Raw genomic sequence first — 22,805 nt, 5'->3', positions numbered from 1 at the left:
CTGCATATTGTAAACTGTTTTACTACGTGGAATCTACCCTTCATCATTTAAAACAAAAATAGAACTATATAGGAAAGAAAAGTACAGTGAAACAGTTAAGCTCATTCATTCTTTCTTAAGTGATCTGGACTTAACCTCACCTGCCCAGAGAAAAGCTGGGCTGTGTCCCAAACAGTAGGAGGGAAAAACTAGCCATGCCAGACACCCACAGCAAGCTGATTTCAACCCTCACCCACTGCTCCTCCTGGGAGCAGACAGGACTCAATCAGCTGCTAGGCTGTGCCTGTCAGGTATGGTCTGTGCTCCTTGCTAAGCCTTTTGTCTTTCTGGACCAAGATCCTTAACCTTTGTCACATCACTGACTTGGAGTGCCTGCTTGATCACCTGGCAGAAGTGACACCAGCTCTGGAGTACCTCAGCCTGCTGGGAAATGTGGCATGTCCCAATGAGCTAGTCAGCCTGGAAAAGGATGAGGAAGACTACAAGAGATACAGGTGAGTATCTAGGGGTTTGAGCATCGTGTGAGAAGGGAAAAATGGCATCTTTGGGGAGATAATATTATATTCTGGGGTGCATAGATGTCTGGTAAGTATCAGTGACCCCTTCATGCTGTATTAAACTTTCCCCCTTGGGTACCCTATAGCCAGGGTCTCCCTTCATTGAGGGTAAACAAGAGTCAAGAAACATGAAAAGATGTTGAGTGGTATAGGACAGGCATTGACAAACTTTTTTGTAAAGGGCTGGATATTAAATATTTTATGCTTTGAAGGTCATATGTTCTCTGTCGCAACTATTCAACTCTTCCATTGTAGTGCGTAAGTAGCAGTGAACAGTTGGTAAATGAATGGGCAATGCTATGTTCCAATAAAACTTTATTTACAAAAACATGGAGCAGGCCAGTTTAGACCCATGAGCTATTTTTTGCTGGCCCCTGCTCCTTGTGGTAAGATCTTCCTGTCTGCTTCTGAGTCACTATTTAGAGAGAGGGTACTTCCCACAAAGGTTTAGGGAGCTTATGTACAATCCCAAGAGGAAATCCTATGAGGCATATGGCTTTGTTCTATAAAGCTATGCCTCCGTGTCCACCAACAATGGGATTTGATGGACTCCAGGTAGAAATGCTTTTTTTTCTTCTCTCAACTTCTGAACCATCTGCTTTGAAATACCTGATCCAAACTCACTTCTCTTTAGGGAGTCTTTTTGATCTAACCCATTTTACTAAACTCATTTTTCCTCTACACTTGCAATTTTGTATGCTCTTGTTCTTGATTATTTTGTAAATGTTTTGAATGATCTTTTCATATGTGTAGTGTAGCTTTTCTCTCCATTATGATGTGAGCTCTCATTAACACCCCACCTGAATCAATGTGGGAGGGAGGGAGGGAGGAAGGAAGGAAAATGTAAGGCAGGTAGGACTACTGGAAAATAAGTTTGGGAGGATTGGGGAGAAAGGATAATGGTTCAAGAGGAACTGGTTCTATTGGGGTTCAGATTTTTAAATCTGTGGTGACCCACGAAGGAATGTAGTTGAGGGCATACATTTTCTATAAAGGCAAAGCTGTAAGAAATAGTGAAGGTTATTGAACACTGTATGTTAAAAAAACATACATATACATATACATGTTAGCAAGAGTACAGCAGAAATTCAGCTGTACTTCTTTACTGGGAAGAATTTTGTAGGAATCTTAGACTATTTTTAAGCCGTCTTAGAATAAAGCTCTATCCCTACTTCAAAAGAAATGCACTAAATCTTTTTTCCTCATGAAGATTTTTATTTGGGATGTGATACTGTCGATTTGAATATGATTTCTATTAGGAGAAATATGGTTAATATCCAGCGAGTGAATAATTAAAATTTCTAAATCAACCTGTTAAGTTAATCACTTAGAACTTAATTTTCTTCTTTAACGTTACTCTTATCAACTTTGAGTAATTTAACAGCTTGATTTCAGCTACAAAGGGGTCATTTAAAACATTTTATCTTCTGGCAGCAACTTATTATAAGATATCTCTTGGAAGGGTCAGGAGGTACAAGAAAGTTCTCTCAGTTAACATTTTTAGTAAACCAGTAATCGTTTGGGAAATTCTCGTCTGTTTTTCGACTTTTTTCTTTAGATTTCTGGTTTTAATGCTTTAAAATTGCCCAATAAATTTTATATATGTACATATACATGCATGTGTGTATGCACACATTCACACACATTCATTCTTTCATTCACTTATTCATGGAGTTATATGTGAAATGAACTGTAGGTGCATTTTTTTTTAGAATGAGAGTAATAGAGTGAGGAAAATCTCCCACTCCACCTTACTCTGTTCAGTCTCAAAGAAAAGGTTGTAAAGGAAAAAGAAAAGCTAATACTATTTTTGTTGTTATTGTAACTAGTCGCATTGGAAAAAATACTTAGATCCATGGTGTAAGGGGTCAGATCAAAAGATCTGATGTGGAGTCCAGCTTTGCCAGTGGGACCTTTAAAATGGGGAGGGCAGTTTAGATCAGCGACCCTTAACCAAGGCTATACTTGTGAATTATCCAAGGCGTTTTGATTCATTTAGTGCCAAATGCAACAAAATAGTCAACAGGTGACTTTGATGCTCAGTCAAGAACTGCTGGACTGAGGGACACTTAAAGTCCCTGTCGGCTCTGGTGTTCTGAGATACGGTCCTCCCAAGCAGTTACAGTTCCCCCTTGACCATCTCATACCATTTTATATATTCCATCATGTATATTTCTCTGACTACTTCATTTATGTCGACATCCAGAGAATGGCTTCCAGAAAGTCAGGACTGCGTCTTCTTGCCCTTTGAAGCCTTATCAGTACGGAAAGTAGCGCTGGCTGTGTAATGGGGACTTGGTAACTGTTAACAGGAGGTGGCTTGAAATTACTGTTCCATCTGAGAAGCTGAGTACTTGTAGAGAAATGCAGGGCCCTTTGGGCACCTTGGCTGCCCACTGCCTATTTAGAATTAGATCCACTTGGATGTCAACAAATGCACTTAACAAGCAAGGAACTATCCTGCAGAATCTACCTAAGTGTTGGTCCTTGGGTCATGATTCTTTAGGGAGGGCTTGATTGTAGAACAGTGATCGTTCTCCTGGGCTGGCCTGGGTACCCTCCAAGCACACCTTCCCCACTCCAGGTCTGTTAACCCCTGGAAGCCGTGGAGGGCTGGGGCTGGGGAGGCTGTGTGTTAGTGCACATATGTCAAGGTTGCCATGAGGAGCTGGATTCTAGAGGCCACACACAGCCGAAATCACATCTGGTCAGAACTACCTTAGGAAATCTGTAAGTCACCCACAACACCGGCAAAATGCTCACCCTCTGAGAGAAACAGGAACTAAGAACAGTGTAGGGAACATTCAATGTGGGCCCATCCAGTTATACATCGACTGCACGGCCTCTGATGCTTGAGTGGAGCGGCAGGCCTGTTCTCTAGCAATTCTAGATTTTTTATTTCTTTTACTTATTTTTTATTTCTGCTTTAACGAGCACTGTCACCCGTGCATTTGTGTGAGATGCATGGGTGGATGAGGGAGTTCTGTTCAGTGGTCTGTCAGCAGCCCTGCTTTGTTCATCCTGGAGTCTGTGTTTCATTTGTCCCTGAGAAATTTTAGAGTTTCACAGTAAGACTTCTGAATCCTGAGTTCCTGTGGCATTTGGGTTTCTACAAAACAGTGTAGCCACCATTTGTTTCCTTTTGGTAAAATATTTTCCTGGCCCTTCATCCCCAAAGCGTGAGGTCAGCCTTCCTTCTAGCTGTTACCCAGAGCCTAATAGTAGGGCCTCTATGTAAATTTATGGGACATTTTCACTTGAAAATGGCTTAAAAAATGAATGATATTTCTACAGTTTACTGTTTTTCACTTTAAGTACATTTTCTGACAATATGTCTTCTATTAATCATTTAAGCAGTAGTAGGAGCCTTAAAGGAGTATATTCAGAAGCAAGAACCCATGGTTCATTTAGTGCTGTCTAAAAAAATTTCACATTGATTGGCATCCTCTGTGGTTATGTGATGTAATATTTATAATATGTCACCCAGCCATACATCAAAACAAGTACGTCTCTTGTTTCATATCCGTGAGATATGTTGATTTCAGAGAGGTCAGTCCAGTTTCAGGTCACATGGTGGACAACCACTGGACCAGAAATGGGAAGTGACCAGATTTATGGAGCTATTGGAAATGGACCCACAGTTGCTTCAGTTTCTACTGATGCTTTCCTCCCCTCCCCCCCACATCACCCCTTTTCCTTCCTCACTTACCCCTGTGCACCCAGTTGGATTTTCTTGGCACACGTCCCAACAGTAGAATGGGCCCCTTAAATCCGTGAGTGAGCGTGAACATGCTCCCAAGTTGCTGAGCGGTGCCCTGGTCCTGCTGGGGCAGGAACTGAACTGGGCCTGGGGTTTCTCTGTGCCGTTCATCACAGCTCATAGCTGTTAACGTGGTGAGCTGTTATAGCTCACCATGTTATTACAGGCGCTGAAACCTGCCCTTGCTTTGCCACGTATACACAGTGGGCTGCTATTTTGGAATGAATGTTGAATGGAGGTGCATGTTGAATGGTGGTGCTGGACCTGAAGATCCAGCAGCCTTCAGGACTGGGGCAGGAAAGGATGGGGAAGCCGAGATGAGCCAGGGGGCCACCATTGTACGAAGGTTCCCCTTGGGGCCTCCGGTGGACTTGAATACTGGCCAGACAGTAAATCAAGTATGGGGAACTTGGATGCCCAGGACGGTCTATTTCTTGTCTTCCTTTGTCATTCTTTTCTTTCCTCTTACTGCAGGAGAGACAGTAGAGTGGAAGTCAATGGTGCACAAGTGCTAGACCTCAGGCATCAAATAAGGGAGTTGGTCTCATGGTCTCTTAGTGCCCCTTCCTCCACTAAATCCTTCTGTCACTAAATCCTTCATTCTCTCCTGCCACTCCAATCTCTGGTTGGCTTCTCCTTCCTCCCTCCTCCTCAGTAGGCCCGTCTGTATTCCTTACAACTTGAAATTATTTAAAACGTGACACCCTTTCTTTGTTGCCTCCCAGGGAGCAGCCCTGGGGCCTGCCCAGTGTCTGTCTCACTCAGCCAAGGGGAGGGAGGGAGGGACCTGCCATCGTCTGCTGGCCGTCTTGGGCTACCAGCATTTCCCAGCCATAGAGGAGCTGTAAAACTCGTGGCTTACATAACCCAGTGAGCATTTTCCAGCTAATCTGCAATCTGGGCTTTGAAGATCACAAGAAAGCAAAGGTCACGGCCCAGAGATCAAAGTGACAGAAGCCCACAGCGTAATTGCTGGTGACCCTCTGTCGAGGGCCTTGGTCTGTCCTGTGGGTGTATTGTTTGCACTGAGACTTCAAACGTGCTGCCGGTGAACGGTGAGGGAAGTCAGCTGGCCTTGGCCGGTTGTCAGGCATTCATTAATGCTGTAGGTGAGCTCACCTCAACTCATTAGACAGCATTGTCATCTCTCCACGCACGGTGTTTGTTCATCCCTTTGTGGTCTTTATTGACTTTTCCTCACGGTTTCCTTCACCTGGAGATGTGAAGGGGTGGTTAGACAAGGAAATTGGAGTAATAAGAAAGGAGGATATGGATGCATTTATTGTAAATTAACTTGGAGGCACATGGAATTCAAGCCAGCTAAAGCTTAAAAGAGGCGGGGGCAGCATGTAGCCCTTTCCCTTCAGGGCACAGATGGAGAAATGGAGGCTCAGGAAGGTGGCAGAGGCTGAGCCAGGATCACACAGCAAGCGAAGCCCAGAGCCTGGGCTCTTCCCTCTGCCCCGTTAGTCCCCACGCTTTTTGTTGGGAAGACCTCCCTCTTGTCGTTTTGTCCACTGCCCCCCCCGCCCCGCCCCCCAACACTTGAAAACTTTGGTCTCTTCCATAAGCCGCATTTAAGCCGCTGCTGACTTTTCAAAATTCGTCAGAGACGTTTAGCTGTTGATCAGTGCTTTTGATCAGCATGAGGTAAGCAGTGTTAACCAAACTGGGTTGATATCATCCAGTCCAGAGCAAAGAAGCTTGATGTTTTGTTGGCGCGTCCACGCTTTTCTGTTAAGCTTTGTGAAAGTTTGAGAGCAGTTCATGGATCACCCTTGCTGCCCTCGGGGCCCCCGGGTGGGGCACCAGTCACCAGGTCTCCCCCCTTCCCGTGCATGGGAGCAGGAAGGCAGCAAGAAGCAATAGGAAGAAGCATTGAGTGCTGTAAAAGGAAGGAAGTGGGGAAAATCCCAGTGACGCCACATCCAGTTCCCTCAGGATCTGGAAATGTGGTGTTTCTTGAGTAGAGTCTCCTCAGAGGATGAAACATGCCAGCCAGCCCCAGGAGCAGACACTGGAGATCTGTCTTGGTGTTCCTGTGGCTGTGCAGAGGGCCTGGGGAACAGCCGGATCCCCCGGGGAAGCAGATGTGGGCAGAAGACAAGAGCATCCTCCCTTCCCTTTGAAGTCTAGATGAAAAATGCCAGAGCTTCGGGATTTCGGTAGAGAAAATTGATTTGGGAGCAAACAAATAAACAAACAAAAAAGCCTTTCTGCTGTTCCTTTTGTCCCCCCTACCAGTTGTAGGTAACCGGTTACTTCCTAAGAGAAGTTCTTTCAGGAAGTGGAGTATCCTCTATGAAAAGAGAGAGAACCCGAAAAGCTCTGTGTGGGGCTCTCACTTTTGGAGAATCTGTTAGCAGACAGAGACAGATGGGTCTTTGAACAACTTCCCAGGGTCCCTGGTCTCCTCTTGATAACCTCACCTTCCGTATCACAGCCAGGAGGGCCCCTGATTTCACTCCCTACCCCTCCCAGCCCTGCGGCTTTCTCCCAGCCACCTTGGGAAGGTCAGGAAAGTTGGCATTGCCCTCTGGAGCAGGGGACCTGAGCCTTAGAACTTAGACAGATCTCTTTTCATTAAGCAGTGCCCTGGCTTAACAAGCAGTTTTATAAATCTGAAGCTGTCTCCGGGTGCTGCAGGATTTATAGACGGGGGTTTCTGCCATAAAGTGGTTTATGATGGCTGCCTTCTGTGTTATTAGTAGCTGTCTCTTCCTTCAACCATTGCTGTTTGATAATAGCTTTAAAACACCCAGAATTACTTACCTGCAAGCCCCATTCCCAATAGCCCCTGTTGACAGTCTGAATAAGTTTACTGCCCTTTTGTTGTACTTTACCTTCAAAACAAACTGATTGAACCATCAATAGCTCGTGGAAGCTGACAGAGGCATGTCATCTGGACTAGCCCTGGTGATTGCAGGTTATCTGGGGGAGTTAACCTTACCGCATTGTTAACTGAAATGTTTTATGTACTGTGCAACTTTAGGATATGGCTGTGATAACCCCAGTAACTAAGTAATACATCACAGTAAAGAGATTTTGGTGCAACAAATAACCCTGGATTAAATTTACAAGGGTTGAATTGATATTGTAAAAGCCTTCATTCTGTGGCTTCGGGAATCCTCTCTTGTATTTTTATGGCAAACTTGTATTATACTCAGGATTGAAACTGCAGCTTTTGACACCCTGACATGACCTAGAACAAAGGGAAATAGATCTCCCAAGACCAGAATGGGACAGGCAGGCAGAAAGCCCACTGGACTTACCTCTTGGCAGTAATGTTTGGAGCCAGTTCCAAACCACCAAGGGGCAGGAAGGTCTGGTAGATGTGGCTGCTGTCTGGGCGCTGGGTACCACAGACATTGGAGCAGGACAGACCATTAGCAGAACTGGAAAGGAGACCCTTGGTGGCCTTACCAACCTCATAATTCCAAAACTGTTATTCCTCGTGATGTTATTTTCACTTGCACAGTGGTTCGCAGCAGGCCTAGTAGCATCAGCCTCACCTGGGAACTTACTAGGATGTGAATTTGAGACTTCCTTCCAGATGTAGTGAATCACAAACTCTAGGGGTGGGGCCCTGCGATGTGTGTTTCAACAAGGCATCTGGGGGATGCTGATGCCCCTCAACTTTGAGAACAACTGTGCTGGAATATAAGCTCGTTGAGAGTAGAGACCTTGTCTGTTTTGTGCATCACCTCATTCTCAGTACCTAGTGCAGTTCCTGGCAGGTGGTAGCTTCTTAATAATTATTTGTTGGGTGAGTGAATTTGTAAGTAAATGAAAGAAGACATCTCTTAAGAGACGAACTTTGGGCCCTGAGCTGAGTTTCCGACTGAACTATCTGGGACAGGCCTTCCTAGTGCCTCTCAAACATCTTTAAGCATCGACCACCTGGAAACCCCAGGCTGGCCAACAGGATGGGAGTCAAGTCACCTCTAGTTTCAGGGGTGACTGGCAGCCTATTCCATGGGTGTTTCTTTGGTTCTAAAAGAAGAGTGCTCTGAAAACAGCAGCTCTTTGTCATCTAAAATTTTTAACTAGCTTAAAAGCCAGCACTTCTCTCTCTCTCCTTTGATTTCAGGGCTGTGATCCAAAGTGGGGCAAAATGACAACGTGCTGTCTGTTGTCACCGTGGTTCCTGCCAGCCCTGTGAAGACATCTTTCATTCCATCATTAAACACTGGCTGATTTTCTAATACTGATGTTTTCTTCCCCTGAATATTCATCTTTTCCCACCCTACACTTAGTGGGTGTCTTTACTCCTTTGAGCGTCACTCCTGACATATTGTTTCCATCTGTACATGTCTTTATTTGAAAGAATCTGTTGTCATCAAGACTTTGCTGCTACAAGCAGAAGGTGGAAGTTTTTTCTGACACTGACTGAGGCCAGTGGGAGTTCTCCTGGAGGATAGAAAGGTCATTTGGGCCTTTGTAGAGCTTTTCTAATTTAGGGTAAGCTTAGGCTGCATTTGGAGAGGGAAACGCTCAGGGAGAAGCAGGAAAGAAGGTAGTGCATAGTTTGAGGCCAGGAAGGAAGCAGGAAGTAGATCGTCAAATTTCCAGGACCTCAGATGTTGGTGTGGAAGTTTCAGGGGAGGAAAAGGATACACAAGAGAATTTAGAGTATTTTGACTTTAAAAAAGAGTAATATGAAGGCTGTGATCAGAGCCCTCTAAGCTGTTGTCTCTGGCACCTGAGTGATCAGCTAAATCTTTTACCTGGGCAAGCATATGCGAGGCCATGGGGTGATGTGAGACCACCTGATGAATGGGGAAGCTGGCCTTGGGAACCCAAGGCTTTGCTGAGGAGGGAGGCCTGCTACACACCTCAAGTAACATGTGTACTGAGAAAAAGCTCAGGGCTTGGGCTGCTTTAGGGCTTGGATCTTTGAAGCCTTCTTGAGATTTCCTGTTCCTCTTTCTTTGTGCTCCCAAAGCTACTTTGTGTATAACCTCAAACTTGGCACTTACCTACGCTGATTTCTAATTTCTTTGGGTGAGTCTTTCTTCCTCGTTACACTAAGACCCTCTTTTAAGAGCAGGAACCATGTTGTAATCAGCTCTGTATACCTAGGGTCTGGCACGTAGTAGGTGCTTAAGAACTATTTGTGCAACTGAAATGAACTGGTATTTTATGGAGTCCGTTCCAATGCTACTTTCCTAAATGGTGTGAGGGTGAGGGAAAAAAAAAAAAAAACCTGGTCCCTGCCTTCAAAAAGCTTATAGTTTAGGTGAGGACATTAACTGAACACCAGCAAAGCAATTAAAAAACAATAAAGTGGGGGCTTCCCTGGTGGCGCAGTGGTTGAGAGTCCGCCTGCCGATGCAGGGGACACGGGTTCGTGCCCCAGTCCGGGAAGATCCCACACGCCGTGGAGCGGCTGGGCCCGTGAGCCATGGCCGCTGAGCCTGTGCGTCTGGAGCCTGTGCTCCGCAACGGGAGAGGCCACAACAGTGAGAGGCCCACGTACCGCAAGAATAAATAAATAAAATGTTAAATTGCAGGGTGCTGAAAATGCCTCCTGGGAGTGTTGAGAAAGGAGAAAGCAATGCGGGCTGCGGGTGCAGGAGAAAACTTCCTGCAGGTTGGGATTTGGAAGATGAGTGGGTACGGAGGAGGTTGGGTACAGGGAGAAAAAGTCAGATTCCCATGGAAGTGATTTATTGCTCTTGACGTTGGGTCCTCAACTCTTCTTCCTAAGCAGGACAGGGTCTAAACAATTGCTCCTTTGATTGATGGAGTATGGGGGCTTGATGGAGAGCATCTGGATTGGTGACTACCATTGAGGAAGGAGACGTATAGGCAGGTGTCTGTATCTTTGATATATCCATTTATATGTTTATGTACCTGTCTCCTGGCCAGGCAAGTCTTCTTGTCAACTCCATACACCTGCTTGATAGTTCATCACACATGAGGTCAGTCATTGGGTTATCCTTGGAGGCCGTAATGGATCCCAAAGACACTTCCCAGGGGGATGGAGACCATATAGCATTTTGGGGGCTATTCATATCCCCTAGAAACCAACTCTCCTTGTTTCTCCTTGATGGAGATAATCTTCATAGTGCCAGTGTAGAAGTAACTCAGTGATGATGAGACAAAAGTCCTCAAGACCCGTGTTTGATTCCTCAAGGAGCATTTCTCAGCTATACGTGTTTCTTACTGCTATCCCAAAGTTGTCCAGGTTATTATTATTATCTTGATGGCAAATTAAAGTTTCTTGTCTCAGCTTCAAAATGAAGATTTGCTGTTATCTCAGAGATGAGAATGATCCAGATGACATTAATGGTATGATCAGGTTGTAGGTTATTTTCACTGAGAACTTCTTGTGTAGCAAAGATGTTGGGTCCATTTTTCAGAATGGTAGAAGGTAAGCACGTTGATAGGATCTTACTGGCTAATCCAGGTGTGTGTGTGTGTGTGTGTGTGTGTGTGTGTGTGTGTGTGTGTGTATCTACCTTTGAGTCAAGAGCAACCATTGGTGTATATTTTGAAAGTTTAGTTGTATATCTGTGTAAAATAGAACCATTTGGATTTCCCCAAAGAGTGGTTATTCATTCTTTGTGAAAGAAGAGAGGAGAGGCAGGAACCAAGGTCTAAACTTCTGAAGACCTAATGGTGTAGTTTCCTGCTCATCAGACAAATTGCATGAAAGTTTGAGGCTGTCACCCCAGTCTTTCTGAGTTACCTCTGACTGTTCTCTTCCAGATGCTTTGTTCTGCACAAGCTGCCCAATTTGAAGTTTCTGGATGCTCGTAAAGTAACCAAACAAGAACGAGAGGAAGCTTTGGTCAGAGGGGCGTTCATGAAGGTGGTGAAGCCCAAGGTAAGCCCTCTACTGACTGTTCTTTGCAAGGATTTATGCCTCACCTGTTGGGTACTCTTTGACCCTGGAGGAAGTCCTCCTATGTGTTCAGAATGCAGGAGGAATCTCACACCAGGATTTCATCCATGGATATACTGTTGGCCAAACAAGAAGTAGAACTGGGTATAAACTGGGTCTTCCTGTGACCCAGCCTAGGGGACCTTATTGGAAAGGTGATTTCAGGCAGATGGCTCTTGTACCAATAAAGCAGCATCATACACAGCCCAATGGTGACGTTCCTGGGGAGGATTTCGGGCCTCCTGGAAGATGTTTTATTTACAAGGTGGGGCCTCTGCAGGTCTGTAGCTAAAAAAGGAGAAACAGGAAAGCATTGGGCATTTACTGTTTCTCAGGGGGGTAGTATTCCTCTAGTGCCTCAGAGGGGGCCCTTCTTTCTTGGGACCAAAGGGTAGCTGGGGGAGAGTGATTTTCTCTTGTCCACAGGTGAGGGCTCAGTAGCTCTTGGAAATATTGTTGGCAGGGAAGGCGATTTTTTTGACAATGTGATCTGGGACTGGTGTGTGCTTCCGTCGTGTAGCTCATGGGAATGCTGTTTACTGACCTTTGCTTCGCCAGCTGAGTCTGCTTCGAGGCTATGGGATTGAACGTGGCGTTATCTTAATGACAGCGTTGATGAGGCAGGGGAGATTTGGCTTGGGGTCCTGGATTCAGACACAAGGAGATTATTAAGGACATGGGCTTGGGAGGAGCTGGGGTCCTTCAGTGAAGCCTGAGGCTGGGGAATGGACTTGATGACCCCTTTGGAGGTCCCTCACTGCCCTGGAGCTCTGTGGCGCTACGGTCACTTCCTGTGGGATCCTAGCTCGTGTGTTGAAAACACTAGCCCAGAAATCCTTGAGGTCTCGTTTGTCCTCACTGATTGACTTTGAGCACTCTGCACACGCATTGGAAGTGATTAAGAGGGAAAGAGGAGAAAACAAACAGAACCAAAACAGAAAAATGAAGCCTCTTCCGTCAAGTCGCTCAGCTGGCAGCAGACCTCAGGCCACTTTCTTTCCCTGAATCCACGAGGTGCAACTTATTTCCCGTTATGCTGAATAAAATTGCTAACAGTTGTGGAAATATATGATATGGAGAGTATAATACTGGCAGATAAATGTATTGTTACCTGTTTCAGCATGTGGGAAGTTGAGTGATTCGCTTCGTAGCTATTAAAGTGTTAACAGTTTTACTAATGGAGGCACTGATTTGATGTATTGCTCATGACTGCCTTTAGTTATTCCAGCTTTTTTGTCCAAAAGAAATAATTTATTTCTTGGCCTCCTTTTTTTTTTTTTTTTTGGTTAAAAGATTCCAGAGACAGCCCGTGTCACCAAACCAAAGTACGACAAATAGACTGTTTATAGTATCTTGGGTTCCTGACCATCCTGAATTTCTCACCGTCGTGTATACATGCATTTTATAGAATAGATGCTGTTTCTCCTGCTCTCATTGTCTTTGACATGGAAGCTCTGGAAATCCGGAGGGTTCATAAAGATATACCCATCAGATTGGGGTGGGGTGTCAGTGTCATCCAGTACTGTTCTAAGGTGTCCAGGTATGTGAGTCCTCACATAATCTTCTAACGTGGAAGGAAGGGAACGTTGGCTTACTGTACAGATGAGATAACTCAGGCCTTGAGACGCTATTTGGGCTGCTCAAGTCACCAGTTCATCATTGCTAGAGCCCGCGCTTTACCTGTGTGTCTGACTGCAGAGCCTACATTCTTCCACTCCGACCTCTTACCCCTGGAGCACTCATCTCACCATTCTCCCCATGCATCTCTCCGTCCAGACAGAACCTCCGAGGAAGGCCTAAGTGGAGAAAACAGGAAACAGCAGGACTGTTCTGTTGGAGTAGAGATGGGGGAACTGAAGTCCTCCCCTGCCTCTGAAAGCAGGGAACGACTCCTTAGCATCCAGCAGTAGCTGGTTCCCCGAGTCGTTAGCACCATCATCAGAAATGCTCTTCAAAGCTCCACAGCAGTTTCTGATCAGTTACAGAATGAGCTCACGTTTGTGTGGTGGATGCTACCATCTTTACTAACTGTGTTAAGCTTTGAAAGAGCCATTAATTATTTGGAGAGAGACGTAACTACTCTGACAAAGCATGAGGACATTTGGTGGTTATCCTTTTGTAGAGTTCCATGATTTCCAAGCTGGAGAGGGCTTCAGAACTCACCTGGTCTGTGCTCTTATTTTATGGGTGAAGGAACTGGGAGAGGACGTAGTTCCCTAAGGCCCCACAGTCCCTTGGAGGCAGAACTGGGACCAGAACCCAGACCATCTGGGCTCCCAGTGAAGTGCTCTCTTTACACTGTGATCCTTTAAGTGCACTGGAGGATTTCTCTGTGTTCTGGTTTCATATCAAGCTGTATGCCTCTCATGAATGGCAGGCAGTTCCCTTCTGTCTGCTGTTTGCTGGGCAATGTGCTGGTACTTCTCTTGCAGATAGAAAGAGGCCACATGAGCTCCTTGCTGAATTATTAAATTGGGATTAAAAAGGCTGGTTCTCGCCTGCTCACAGTATGTACAGACATATGTTTGTTCCTTGCAGGTGTGTATATATGCTTTCCATCTCTATGTGTGTGTGTGTATACATATATATATACACACATATATATATATATATATGTATATATATGTACTAGGAGGTATGTGTACACCCGGAGTCGGCTTCTAAGCGGAGAGCAATTTCCTCTCCGTGAATTGCCGATGCTGTGCTGAGCACACTTGGTGAAGACGTATTTTTCATCAACGGACGCGGAATCTCAAGTTGGCTTCTGTCCTTTCTGAGGCAGTGGCGTCCTGTTTTGCTTACTTGGCAGAATGCGCTGATGGATGATCAAGGGGGCCGTGATTTGGGGAGCTGTTCTCATCTTATTCCTGACATAAAGTATTTGGGAGAATGGAAAATGCCTCTCCAATCACAGCCCTTGCCTTGGAGGTGGAGAACGGGCAGTCTGGGTGTTCACGGCTGACGCAAATGCAGAATCATCCAGTAACTCATAAACCCCCTAAGTCACAAGGGTTTGATCTGGTACCTGGCAGGCCCCAGCGCTTGAAGTGTGGAGTTGGCTCTCGCTCCCTCTCACGATGACACATTTCTCCTTCGTGGCTGCCTTTTGGCTTTTGTTGTTTAAAAGCTGCCTTCTGTCTGAGCTCTGATTGTACAGAACGATGCTGTCATTCATTAGGAAGTGACAGCTAATGTTGCAGTGGCTCTTCTAGACTCTGTGTGTGTGTGTTTAGTGAATGGACCTACAACAGCCAGGCTTCGTTCATGTCCCAAAATTTTAAAGAAAATATATATCTCTGTCAAATATTGGCCATCGTATCATGCCACTGTCAATGCAGAGAGCACCAAGCTGGACGCCTAGGAGGTGGTAGACCGCAAAGAACGGATTCTGTAGTGACCAGACCGTGACCCCCGCTCGCTGCTCCAGGAAACGTAGATCAAATCAGTGCAGAGACCTGTCCAGGAAGGTGTGTGTGGCGGGCACGCCGGCCCTGCACGTCAGAGAGACAGTGCAAGAATCCAACAGTTAGAATTGCTTATTATGTCCTGGCTTTGTAATTATTCATCCCTGTTCTGGCAAAGAGCACAGTTGTCATTTCTGTGACATAATTATTTAAAGCTGAGCCCTCTTGTTTTACAGGCACTTATAGGAAGTTGGCTACCAACAGTTTAATCTTTGTAATCTTATAGAAGCGATGGGAGGCACAGCTACCAGGGCAGCTGGACCAAGAACCTCAGCTTCTATTAGAAAGTGTTTAGACATGTGTGTTTTTGCTTGTAATCATGACCCTTCTCTTATAGGTCATAGGTTTGTTTGTGAGTGTCTGTGTGTCCTTGAAAATATGACATCTGTGTCTTTATGTGGGCACACCTGAGTTTCCTATCCTGTGTAGCTTGTGCATTTGTGTAGTTTTGCATAGTTTTGCATATTTGTGTATGTGTCTTTGGGTATTTTTCTCGGAGGGGGTGCACTATAGAATGTGCGTGTGTGTGTGTGTGTGTGTGTGTGTGTGGGAGAGAGAGAGAGAGAGAGAGAGAGAGAGAGAGAAAGGGGAAGGGAGGAAAGGAGGCATAGGGAGACGTGATGTGTTAAAGGAATAAACGTGTACCTTTGGAAATCTTTTTTATTCTTGTCCTTTAACTGCAAGTTGAAAGCTATTTGGGTCCAAGGACCACCTGCTTCCCTGACTATACTACATAGTCCTGCTCTTGACACTTGGAGTTGGGCCCAAACTTTCCTGGGTACCTTTAGTTTCTTCCATCTGTGTCTGTGTTTTTGGAGTTCCAGGCAAAAGGCAAACTAGGATAAAGACAGGGAGTGGAAGCATCTGGAAGCCCACTCTTTGTCAGGACAAAGCTGCTGCGCACCTACTGGGGTGTCAGCTCCATGAGGATAGGAACTTGCTTTTGTTCGCTCCTCTATCTCCAGGGCTTGGTCAGTCACAGAGGCTCAGCCAATACTCGTCAAAGCGATGAACTATGAACAGAGCATTTTGGAGGATCCATCCAAAAAGGTGGTCCATTTTTTTTATTGCCTCAATATGGTCCTCTGCAAAAGCAGGAAAGGGACTTTTACCAGAAGAAAATGTAATAACTTGGACCTGTGTGTTGGCAGAAAAGAGGGATTCTGGGTCTCATATTTGTTTTTCTAAAGGATTTACCCTGGGATTACTTATGATGGCAAAACCTACGGCCATTGTGATCCCCAGGGCCATGGCTTCTCCATGGGCAGCTTTGCTGGGGTGGGCAGCAGGGGTGCAGTCCGAGCTCCCTGTCACTGCTAATGTATTCTCTGAGTCCTTCTCTCGGAATCCTTCTGCTCATGTTAGGGATTTTAGGGGGAAAAAGTAGCTTTTCTTGGAAAACATGTTGGGGTACTCCACAAGTCTGTGGGTTGTTAAAATGAGATTTTCCCTGTCTTAGCTGCTCTTATGCTTTCTCTGTGCCATAAAGGAGCACTGCCTCATGGCTTGTTTGGCTTACTTATTGTTTTTTATGCCTAGCCTAGTTCTTCACTAAGTGCTACCTTGTTCTAAAGCACAGTGTGTATGTCTTTCATATATTCTCTTACCCCATGGGGCCAATTGCAAACATGTGAAAGGTTATCTGAAATTACCTCTAGATAGGTTGCAATTACTAACGTTTACTCTATACTCAATATTTTTAAAAATACATATTTTACATAAAGCCTGGGTATGCCTGTAAATAAATATTGTAAACCACATGAACACGCAGTTTAAGTAGGCAATAAGCCGGTAGATGTTGAAAGTTCTCTACTGTGCCCAACTGTCAGAAGAAAACTAAAAATGTCAGTTGATTTTCTAGATATTTCTAACTACCTGAATACGTTAGTGTTTTACGGTTCTTTTCTGTTTTCACACAGATGTTTCTCGTCTAGAGACATATTCAGATTCTATTTCCAGTTACTTTATAGTAAGTTTTGAAGGGAGGAAAAATTTTTAATTCTTTTTTGGAAGATGCTTAGGCATTGTGTTTAGAAACAACTTCAGAAGCCAAAAATTTGCAGTTTGTTTGTTTTTCCTTCTTCTTTCTGATTTCACAGTTTGCCACATTCATTTGATGGGGGAATCACTTGTATTTCTTCATTTTTAGCACCATGGCCTCCTGTGTCTCAAATAAATGCTTTCAGAGTGTTGCTTTTTGGAGACCATGTTGGTAGCTTTTTATGGCCTTGCTTTTTGATAGCAACCCTCTGAAATCATAGATAGACTGTTGCAGAGAAGTTGTGTCTCCAGCACCCTAGAGATAAAGCACCCTAGCAAAGCCCTGTAGATAGGAAATTGAAACCACAATAGAAGGAAAGTGAATAGAACTGTAGTTGATGGTAGCAGCCTCTGAGAGCCATGCCCAGATGTTCTGGGGGCTTGTGCAGGTGCTACACATATAGTACACATCATTCTCCATTAAGCCCAGTATCTGGTGAGATATCATTGTGTCTCTGTTGGAGTCATTGGCTTTCACTGCACCCCGTTGGCCCAGCTCCACATTCATCCTCTTTGTGGCCTCTAACATGCTGGCTTTTTTTCCAAAGATGTTTGGACAGACACATGCCTAGAGGATCATGGAAGTAAGTGGCATTTTTGGGGGAATGAGGTGTGTCCCTAGCATCATTTGTACAGCCTCTGGAACCCACCCATTGGGAGAACTGTGGTAGATTTCATTATTTGTCTAAAATCGTTCCACTCCTTCTGCCCTTGCCATGGCTTCCCCTTGAAGAGAGAAGCATACCTCTGCATCCCATTGACTTTGGATGTGCGTGGAAGTGACAGCATGCCAACTCTAGGCCAAGGCCTCACGAGGTACTATGTGTTTCCACTCACCCTTCTTGCACGCCCGCCATTTGCTGTGGAAACCACATGAGATGCAGGTTGAGCAGACACACGCTGAGATTAAAGCCTGAATCAGAACTACCCCAGCCACCCTCGGACCTCTGCACAAGAAAGATGTGCTGGTCATAAGCCACTGAGGCTTTGAGGAGCACTGTTGCTGCAGAAACCTGACGAACACGTAGGCTGTCCGTGCTCACATTTTGTCCTCTGGCCTTCCCCGGCCACTTGAACCAGGGCTCTTAACTGAGACACAACTTGGGGTGTAGTGAAGTTCATGGCAGTTCTGGGTGTCACAGCACCAACTTCGGTAGGCTTTCTGGTTGCCTCACTAATTAGGATCGAAGGCCAGCCTCAGGGTCGACTGGCTGCTTAGCAGTGGATTATTAGTTGTGATGAAACTTTCCCGGTACGTGAGTCAAAGCAACACCTAGCGTATATTAGGTGTCCACTGTGTATTAGATATTGTACTAGCGACTTAATATTATCTCTCAATTTCTCTTTGAACTCGAATCTGCCAGTGATGATCAGAGAACTTGCATACATCACTTAAAATTACAGAGCAGTGTGGAATCCAGTTCTTCCCCAGGCCCACTTAGGCCCCTAAGCTCATGCCCTTTTTCCTGTATACCTTAAATTTCATCATCCAGACGTGGAGATAGGATGAGAGGCAGGAGAAGAAGAGCAGGACGACCAGGACATGGAAGGGAGCCCGAGGCAACTTTATAATTTTCAGTTTTGACCTTGTGACTACTCCCTCCAACCCATTTTGGTGAAAATTTGTGGGCTAGGCCGAGAACGGCAGGAGCCAGGCGGTGGAGGGCTCTGTTGATTAGGCAAAGCTTGCAGCTTAATTTGAAGATGAAGAGGAACCTTGGGAGGGTTCAGAGTGGGAGGGAAGTGTGGGCAGGTCTGTGTTTGGATCCCTGGGCGTCTGGTGGGCGGGGGTTCGGGGGGTACTAGCGCTCTGTGTATACAGCAGGTGTTTTGGAAATCTGTACAGAGGCAGCTGCCGGCCCGAGGCCACCCAGAAGGCGGAGCACCCAGGCCAGTGTTGGTGCTCACGTGGCCACGCAGGTCAAAGAGCTGGGGCCCAGAGGCCTCCCCTGACCGCAGGGAGGGGTCTGGCTGGTAGCGAGCAGCTCAGATGCTGGGATGAGGGGAAAGCCGATGGCTGTCGGAGACCCAGTAGTAACTCGCCTGGCAGAGGGTCTCTGACATTCTAAAAAGTTCTTTGACACGTTCTTACCCAAAAGACCCTGTCCCCTATGGTATCAGCTGCCTTAATTTTAAGGAATGAATTTAAGCCTTCTTAACTGAGCCATGAGAAATCCTCATTTGTGTGATCTCTGGTAATGATTAAGATGGAGCCTTACTAGCCGACTATGTCTGTAACTGTACATTTCCAGCCTGACATTTTCTTGATCCACTTTAGAAGACTGTTTTTGGTATTTTCCATTTGCAATTTAGTTTTTTTTAAATTATTTTTTAAAATTAAGCTTGACGGGAAAGAGAAGAGGGGAAGAGGAAAATAAAGATGCTTCCTTAAGAAAGTGGGTTCTCAGAGCATAAAGTTGGGGTGCTGATTTCAAGTTACCCATGTTTAAAGCTCACATCACCCTGTATTCCGTGTGCAGCTCAGGGCTTGGCAGGGAGCTGTCCTCCTGAGCAGGTGCATTGGTAACCTGGGACAACACCTTATCCTTAACACGCTTTACTCTCCTTGATCTCCCCCCACCCCCGCCAACGCGCGCGCGCGCACGCGCGCGCGCACACACACACACACACACACACACACACACACACACACACATCCTTTGCTTTGAGCCTTTGAGCCTGATGATTCCAGGCCAGTGATGAGGAAGACTGGGTTGGAAGTACAGGACCACCTTGTCTAGAACAGAGGAAGAAGGCCAATGACTGAGGTCTGAGCGAGGGGAGGATCGTGATGGCGGCAGCGTTCTCACCCTCCGCCGGTTCCCTGGGCCTTGCTCTCTGCCCTTCTGACCTCTGTGGCTTCATGAGTCTCTGCCTTGCTTAGAAAGTCCCTTCTGGACCCATGGCAACATCAGATCGTAGGGACTAAACCCTCAGGCGTATAGGGTTCCTGTAAGGCAGGGAAGCCTGCAGGATGGATGGCTCACTAGGGAAAAATCATGAACATTGTTCTGAAGCTAACTTTGATTCTGTGTTAATATTACTTGCAGTTCCATGGCTAAGAGAGGAAGAGAAAACAAAGATGGTGTAGTCTCAATTTCTGCTCTTGAGTTCTGGTTATTTCCAAACTGCCTGCAACTAATAGCAGATGTACTGGTTTGCTGCCATAACAAAATAGCACGGACTGGGTGGCTTTAACAACAGAAATTCCTTTTCTCACAGCTTGGAGGCTCCAATTCCAAGATTAAGGTGTTGGTGGGATTGGTTTCTTTTGAGGTCTCTCTCCTTGGATTGCAGGCGACTGCCTTCTTGCTGTGTCTGCACATGGTCACCTTGATGTGCACACACAACCCTGCTATCTGTTTGTGTGTCCAGACGTCCTCCTCTTACAAGGACAGGTCATATTGGATTAGGGCCCACACACTGGCCTCTTTTTAGCTCAGTCACCTCTTTAAAGGTCCTGTCTCCAAACATAGTCACATTCTGAGGCACTGGGGGGTTAGACTTCAACATAGAAATTTGGGGGGGGACACAATTCAGCCCCTAATAGCAGACGAGAAGAGTGAACTTTAAGAAGAATATATTTAAGAAAACTCATGTAGGCTTAGTGATAAAAGGGATGTCTGTGATACTTAACATTTACTTGTTCTTTTCATTGTCCCCAAAAGCCTGAGAAGCAAAATCAGTGGATAGAATAAAGTAGTAGGATAATCTTAGGTTTCCAACTTCATGGCAGTTAAAAGTCTTCACAGAGTTTGATTGAAACAGAAATTTGACCTGTTTGCCTGAGTGCGGCTGATAAATACTTTTCAGGATCTCATCCAGGTGAGTGCCAAGCAAGTATGCACAGGTAATTGCCAGGATTAGTGGGAGCTCCAGTAATGACATCTCCCCGACACAGTAGGCTGAGTGAGGAGCCCGATGCTCAGAGGGGAGCTTCTTCTCATTAAAAAAAAAATTACCCCTAGAGGTACCCTTTGCCCCAAATTGTTCCTTGAGGAGTGAAAAGAAGCTGTTTCTTGTTATAAGGGAGAAGTGTCCTGACACATGTCCACTGGTCTCTGCCTGTTTCTCCAGAGCTTATTTCTCCCTGTCAAGACGTCCAGGAACATCCCGTTCCCCGGTAGCTGTTGGATCCGGCTTGTGAGTTGGTTCCAAGACTCTAGGAAGTGTGTGTTTGCCTCTTCATTGTTTTGTCTACCTGTGGTCACCGTGGCTGGCTTCTGGGGCCCGTGTCTACACTCTGACTCTAGATGCAGCCTCACTGTCCCTGTGAGCAGGCGAAGTGATGTTTCACAAGCATGATGGGGCAGGTCTGCCCTTGGGGTCCTTGAAGGCTGATGGTACAATTAGCTCTTTTATTTGCTTTTCTGCTCCTTACAGTAGAGTGTCTTAGATTAACAGACAGGGCGCCAGCAATAATGCACAGATGCTCTGTAATTGGGGCTTCCTTTGATGTTAATTTAGCGAAGTTCAGTGCTATTGTCAGTGATAGCAATTATGCTCAGCCTTTTCACCAAGGACATTTTAGGATAATTTTATTTTTCATGTGCATTTTAAAATACGGCAGTAAATTTTGAGCTACACTACCTGAATTAGAACTCATTATTTCTTTGCAACAGCCAACCACTGCTCTCTGTCTAGGCCCCAAAGCTGTATCTTTATTTTGCTTTTCTGGAGTGGGGAATTTTAAAGTGGGGCTTCTACCTCACGAAGCTTTTTAACTCATGAGTGAAATTTAGAAGTGAGTCTTTTGGTTTTTTGTTGGCGTTTTGTACTGTCACAGAGACTGTCTGGCTTAGTGACCTCTCCCATGTTTTATCTGGACCATTTTTATTCATTCCTTCCCATCGCCTGACCTTTATTCTTGTTCTTGACATGATTCAAGAAGTTGCCTCCAGCTGTTCTTTTGGGGAGGTTTAAAATCTGCATTTATCATGGCTCTTGTATTCCATGGCAAACCTCTGATTCTTACTTTGTTCATGGGCTGTTGTCAGATTTGCTCTTCCATTTGGGGGCCAGTCTCACTCCAGGTTTCAGGATTATATTTAGGTTTGGATTAAAGGCCACACTTCTGCCATCTGTTTCTCCATTGTTACTACGGGGCATGTCATACCTCCTTTCACATTTGTTGTGAGGATTAACTGAGATCATGTGTATAAGCAGCTCACACAGTCTCTCTGGTAGGTAGCTAGTGTTCTTAGGTGTGGCATTTCAAAACAGCTCTGTTTTGGGGCCATTGCTGTGTCTTCCAGTTGTGTGAGTGAACACGACGAAGATGATTTTGGCTTGAGTTGGGGGGTGTATTAGTTGCCCGGGGGCTGCCTTAACAAAACACCATAAACTGGGTAGCTTAAACAACAGAACTTTATTTTCTCACAGTTCTGGAGGCTGGAAGGTCCACATCAGGGTGCCACATGGTTAGGTTCTGGTGAGAGCCCTCTGCACAGCTTGCAGACAGCCATCTCTCACTGCTGTGTCCTTACGTGGCAGGAAGAGGGAGAGGGAGAGCAATGTTGATTGATTGATTGATACGTCTTCCTCTTTTTATAAGGCTGCAGTCCTATTGGGTCAGGGCCCCACCTGTATGTCCTCATTTAACCTTAATTACCTCCCAAAGACTACCTCCAGAAACAGTTACATTGGGGGTTAGGGCTTCAGCATATGAATTTGGGGGAGCATAATTCAGTTCATAGAAGGGGGTATTGCCCCTATAGTCCTGGTGACTTAACTGAGTTTTCTAGGATTTATACTTAAGCGTTTCTAAGGTTTTACTAAGTGTTACTTCCTGATGAGAGTAAAACACCTAAAAGAAAGGAATATGGGAGGAGAAAGAGGGTCTCCTGTTGATCCTGGGGAGGCTGGGCCCCTAAGTTTGGGGGTCTTCCCAGGCACTACACAGGCCTTTTTGTTCTCGTGGTTATGGTGAGGGGAGGGAACCAGGGCAATAAGAGGTGCAAGAAAAGTACGTGCAGTATTAAGACATAGGAAGTCCCACAGTCACTGATGCAAACAGGAGACAGTGCTGCACCGTCCCCAAGCGGACGGCAGTAGGGCAGTCCCCCCATAGGGTCCAAACTGAGCAAGGGATGCCT

General features: G+C 45.6%; 1 protein-coding gene across 2 annotated transcripts in view; it reads left to right on the top strand.

The window, feature by feature from the left end:
* The window catches only part of LRMDA (leucine rich melanocyte differentiation associated), a 1,115,615-nt gene that overhangs the window by 609,153 nt on the left and 483,657 nt on the right, over nucleotides 1-22,805 (top strand). For both annotated transcript variants that reach the window (XM_027129784.1, XM_027129785.1), the window contains 2 exons: nucleotides 355-494; nucleotides 11,032-11,149. In XM_027129784.1, coding sequence (XP_026985585.1) covers nucleotides 355-494; nucleotides 11,032-11,149 — 258 coding nt within the window. The remainder of the gene's footprint in view (nucleotides 1-354; nucleotides 495-11,031; nucleotides 11,150-22,805) is intronic.

This window comes from Aethalodelphis obliquidens, unplaced genomic scaffold (genome assembly GCF_003676395.1).
Source record: "Aethalodelphis obliquidens isolate GAN/ISIS:26980383/991018 unplaced genomic scaffold, ASM367639v1 scaffold37, whole genome shotgun sequence".
Taxonomy (NCBI): domain Eukaryota; kingdom Metazoa; phylum Chordata; class Mammalia; order Artiodactyla; family Delphinidae; genus Aethalodelphis; species Aethalodelphis obliquidens.
This window is presented reverse-complemented; position numbering and strand designations above follow the sequence as displayed.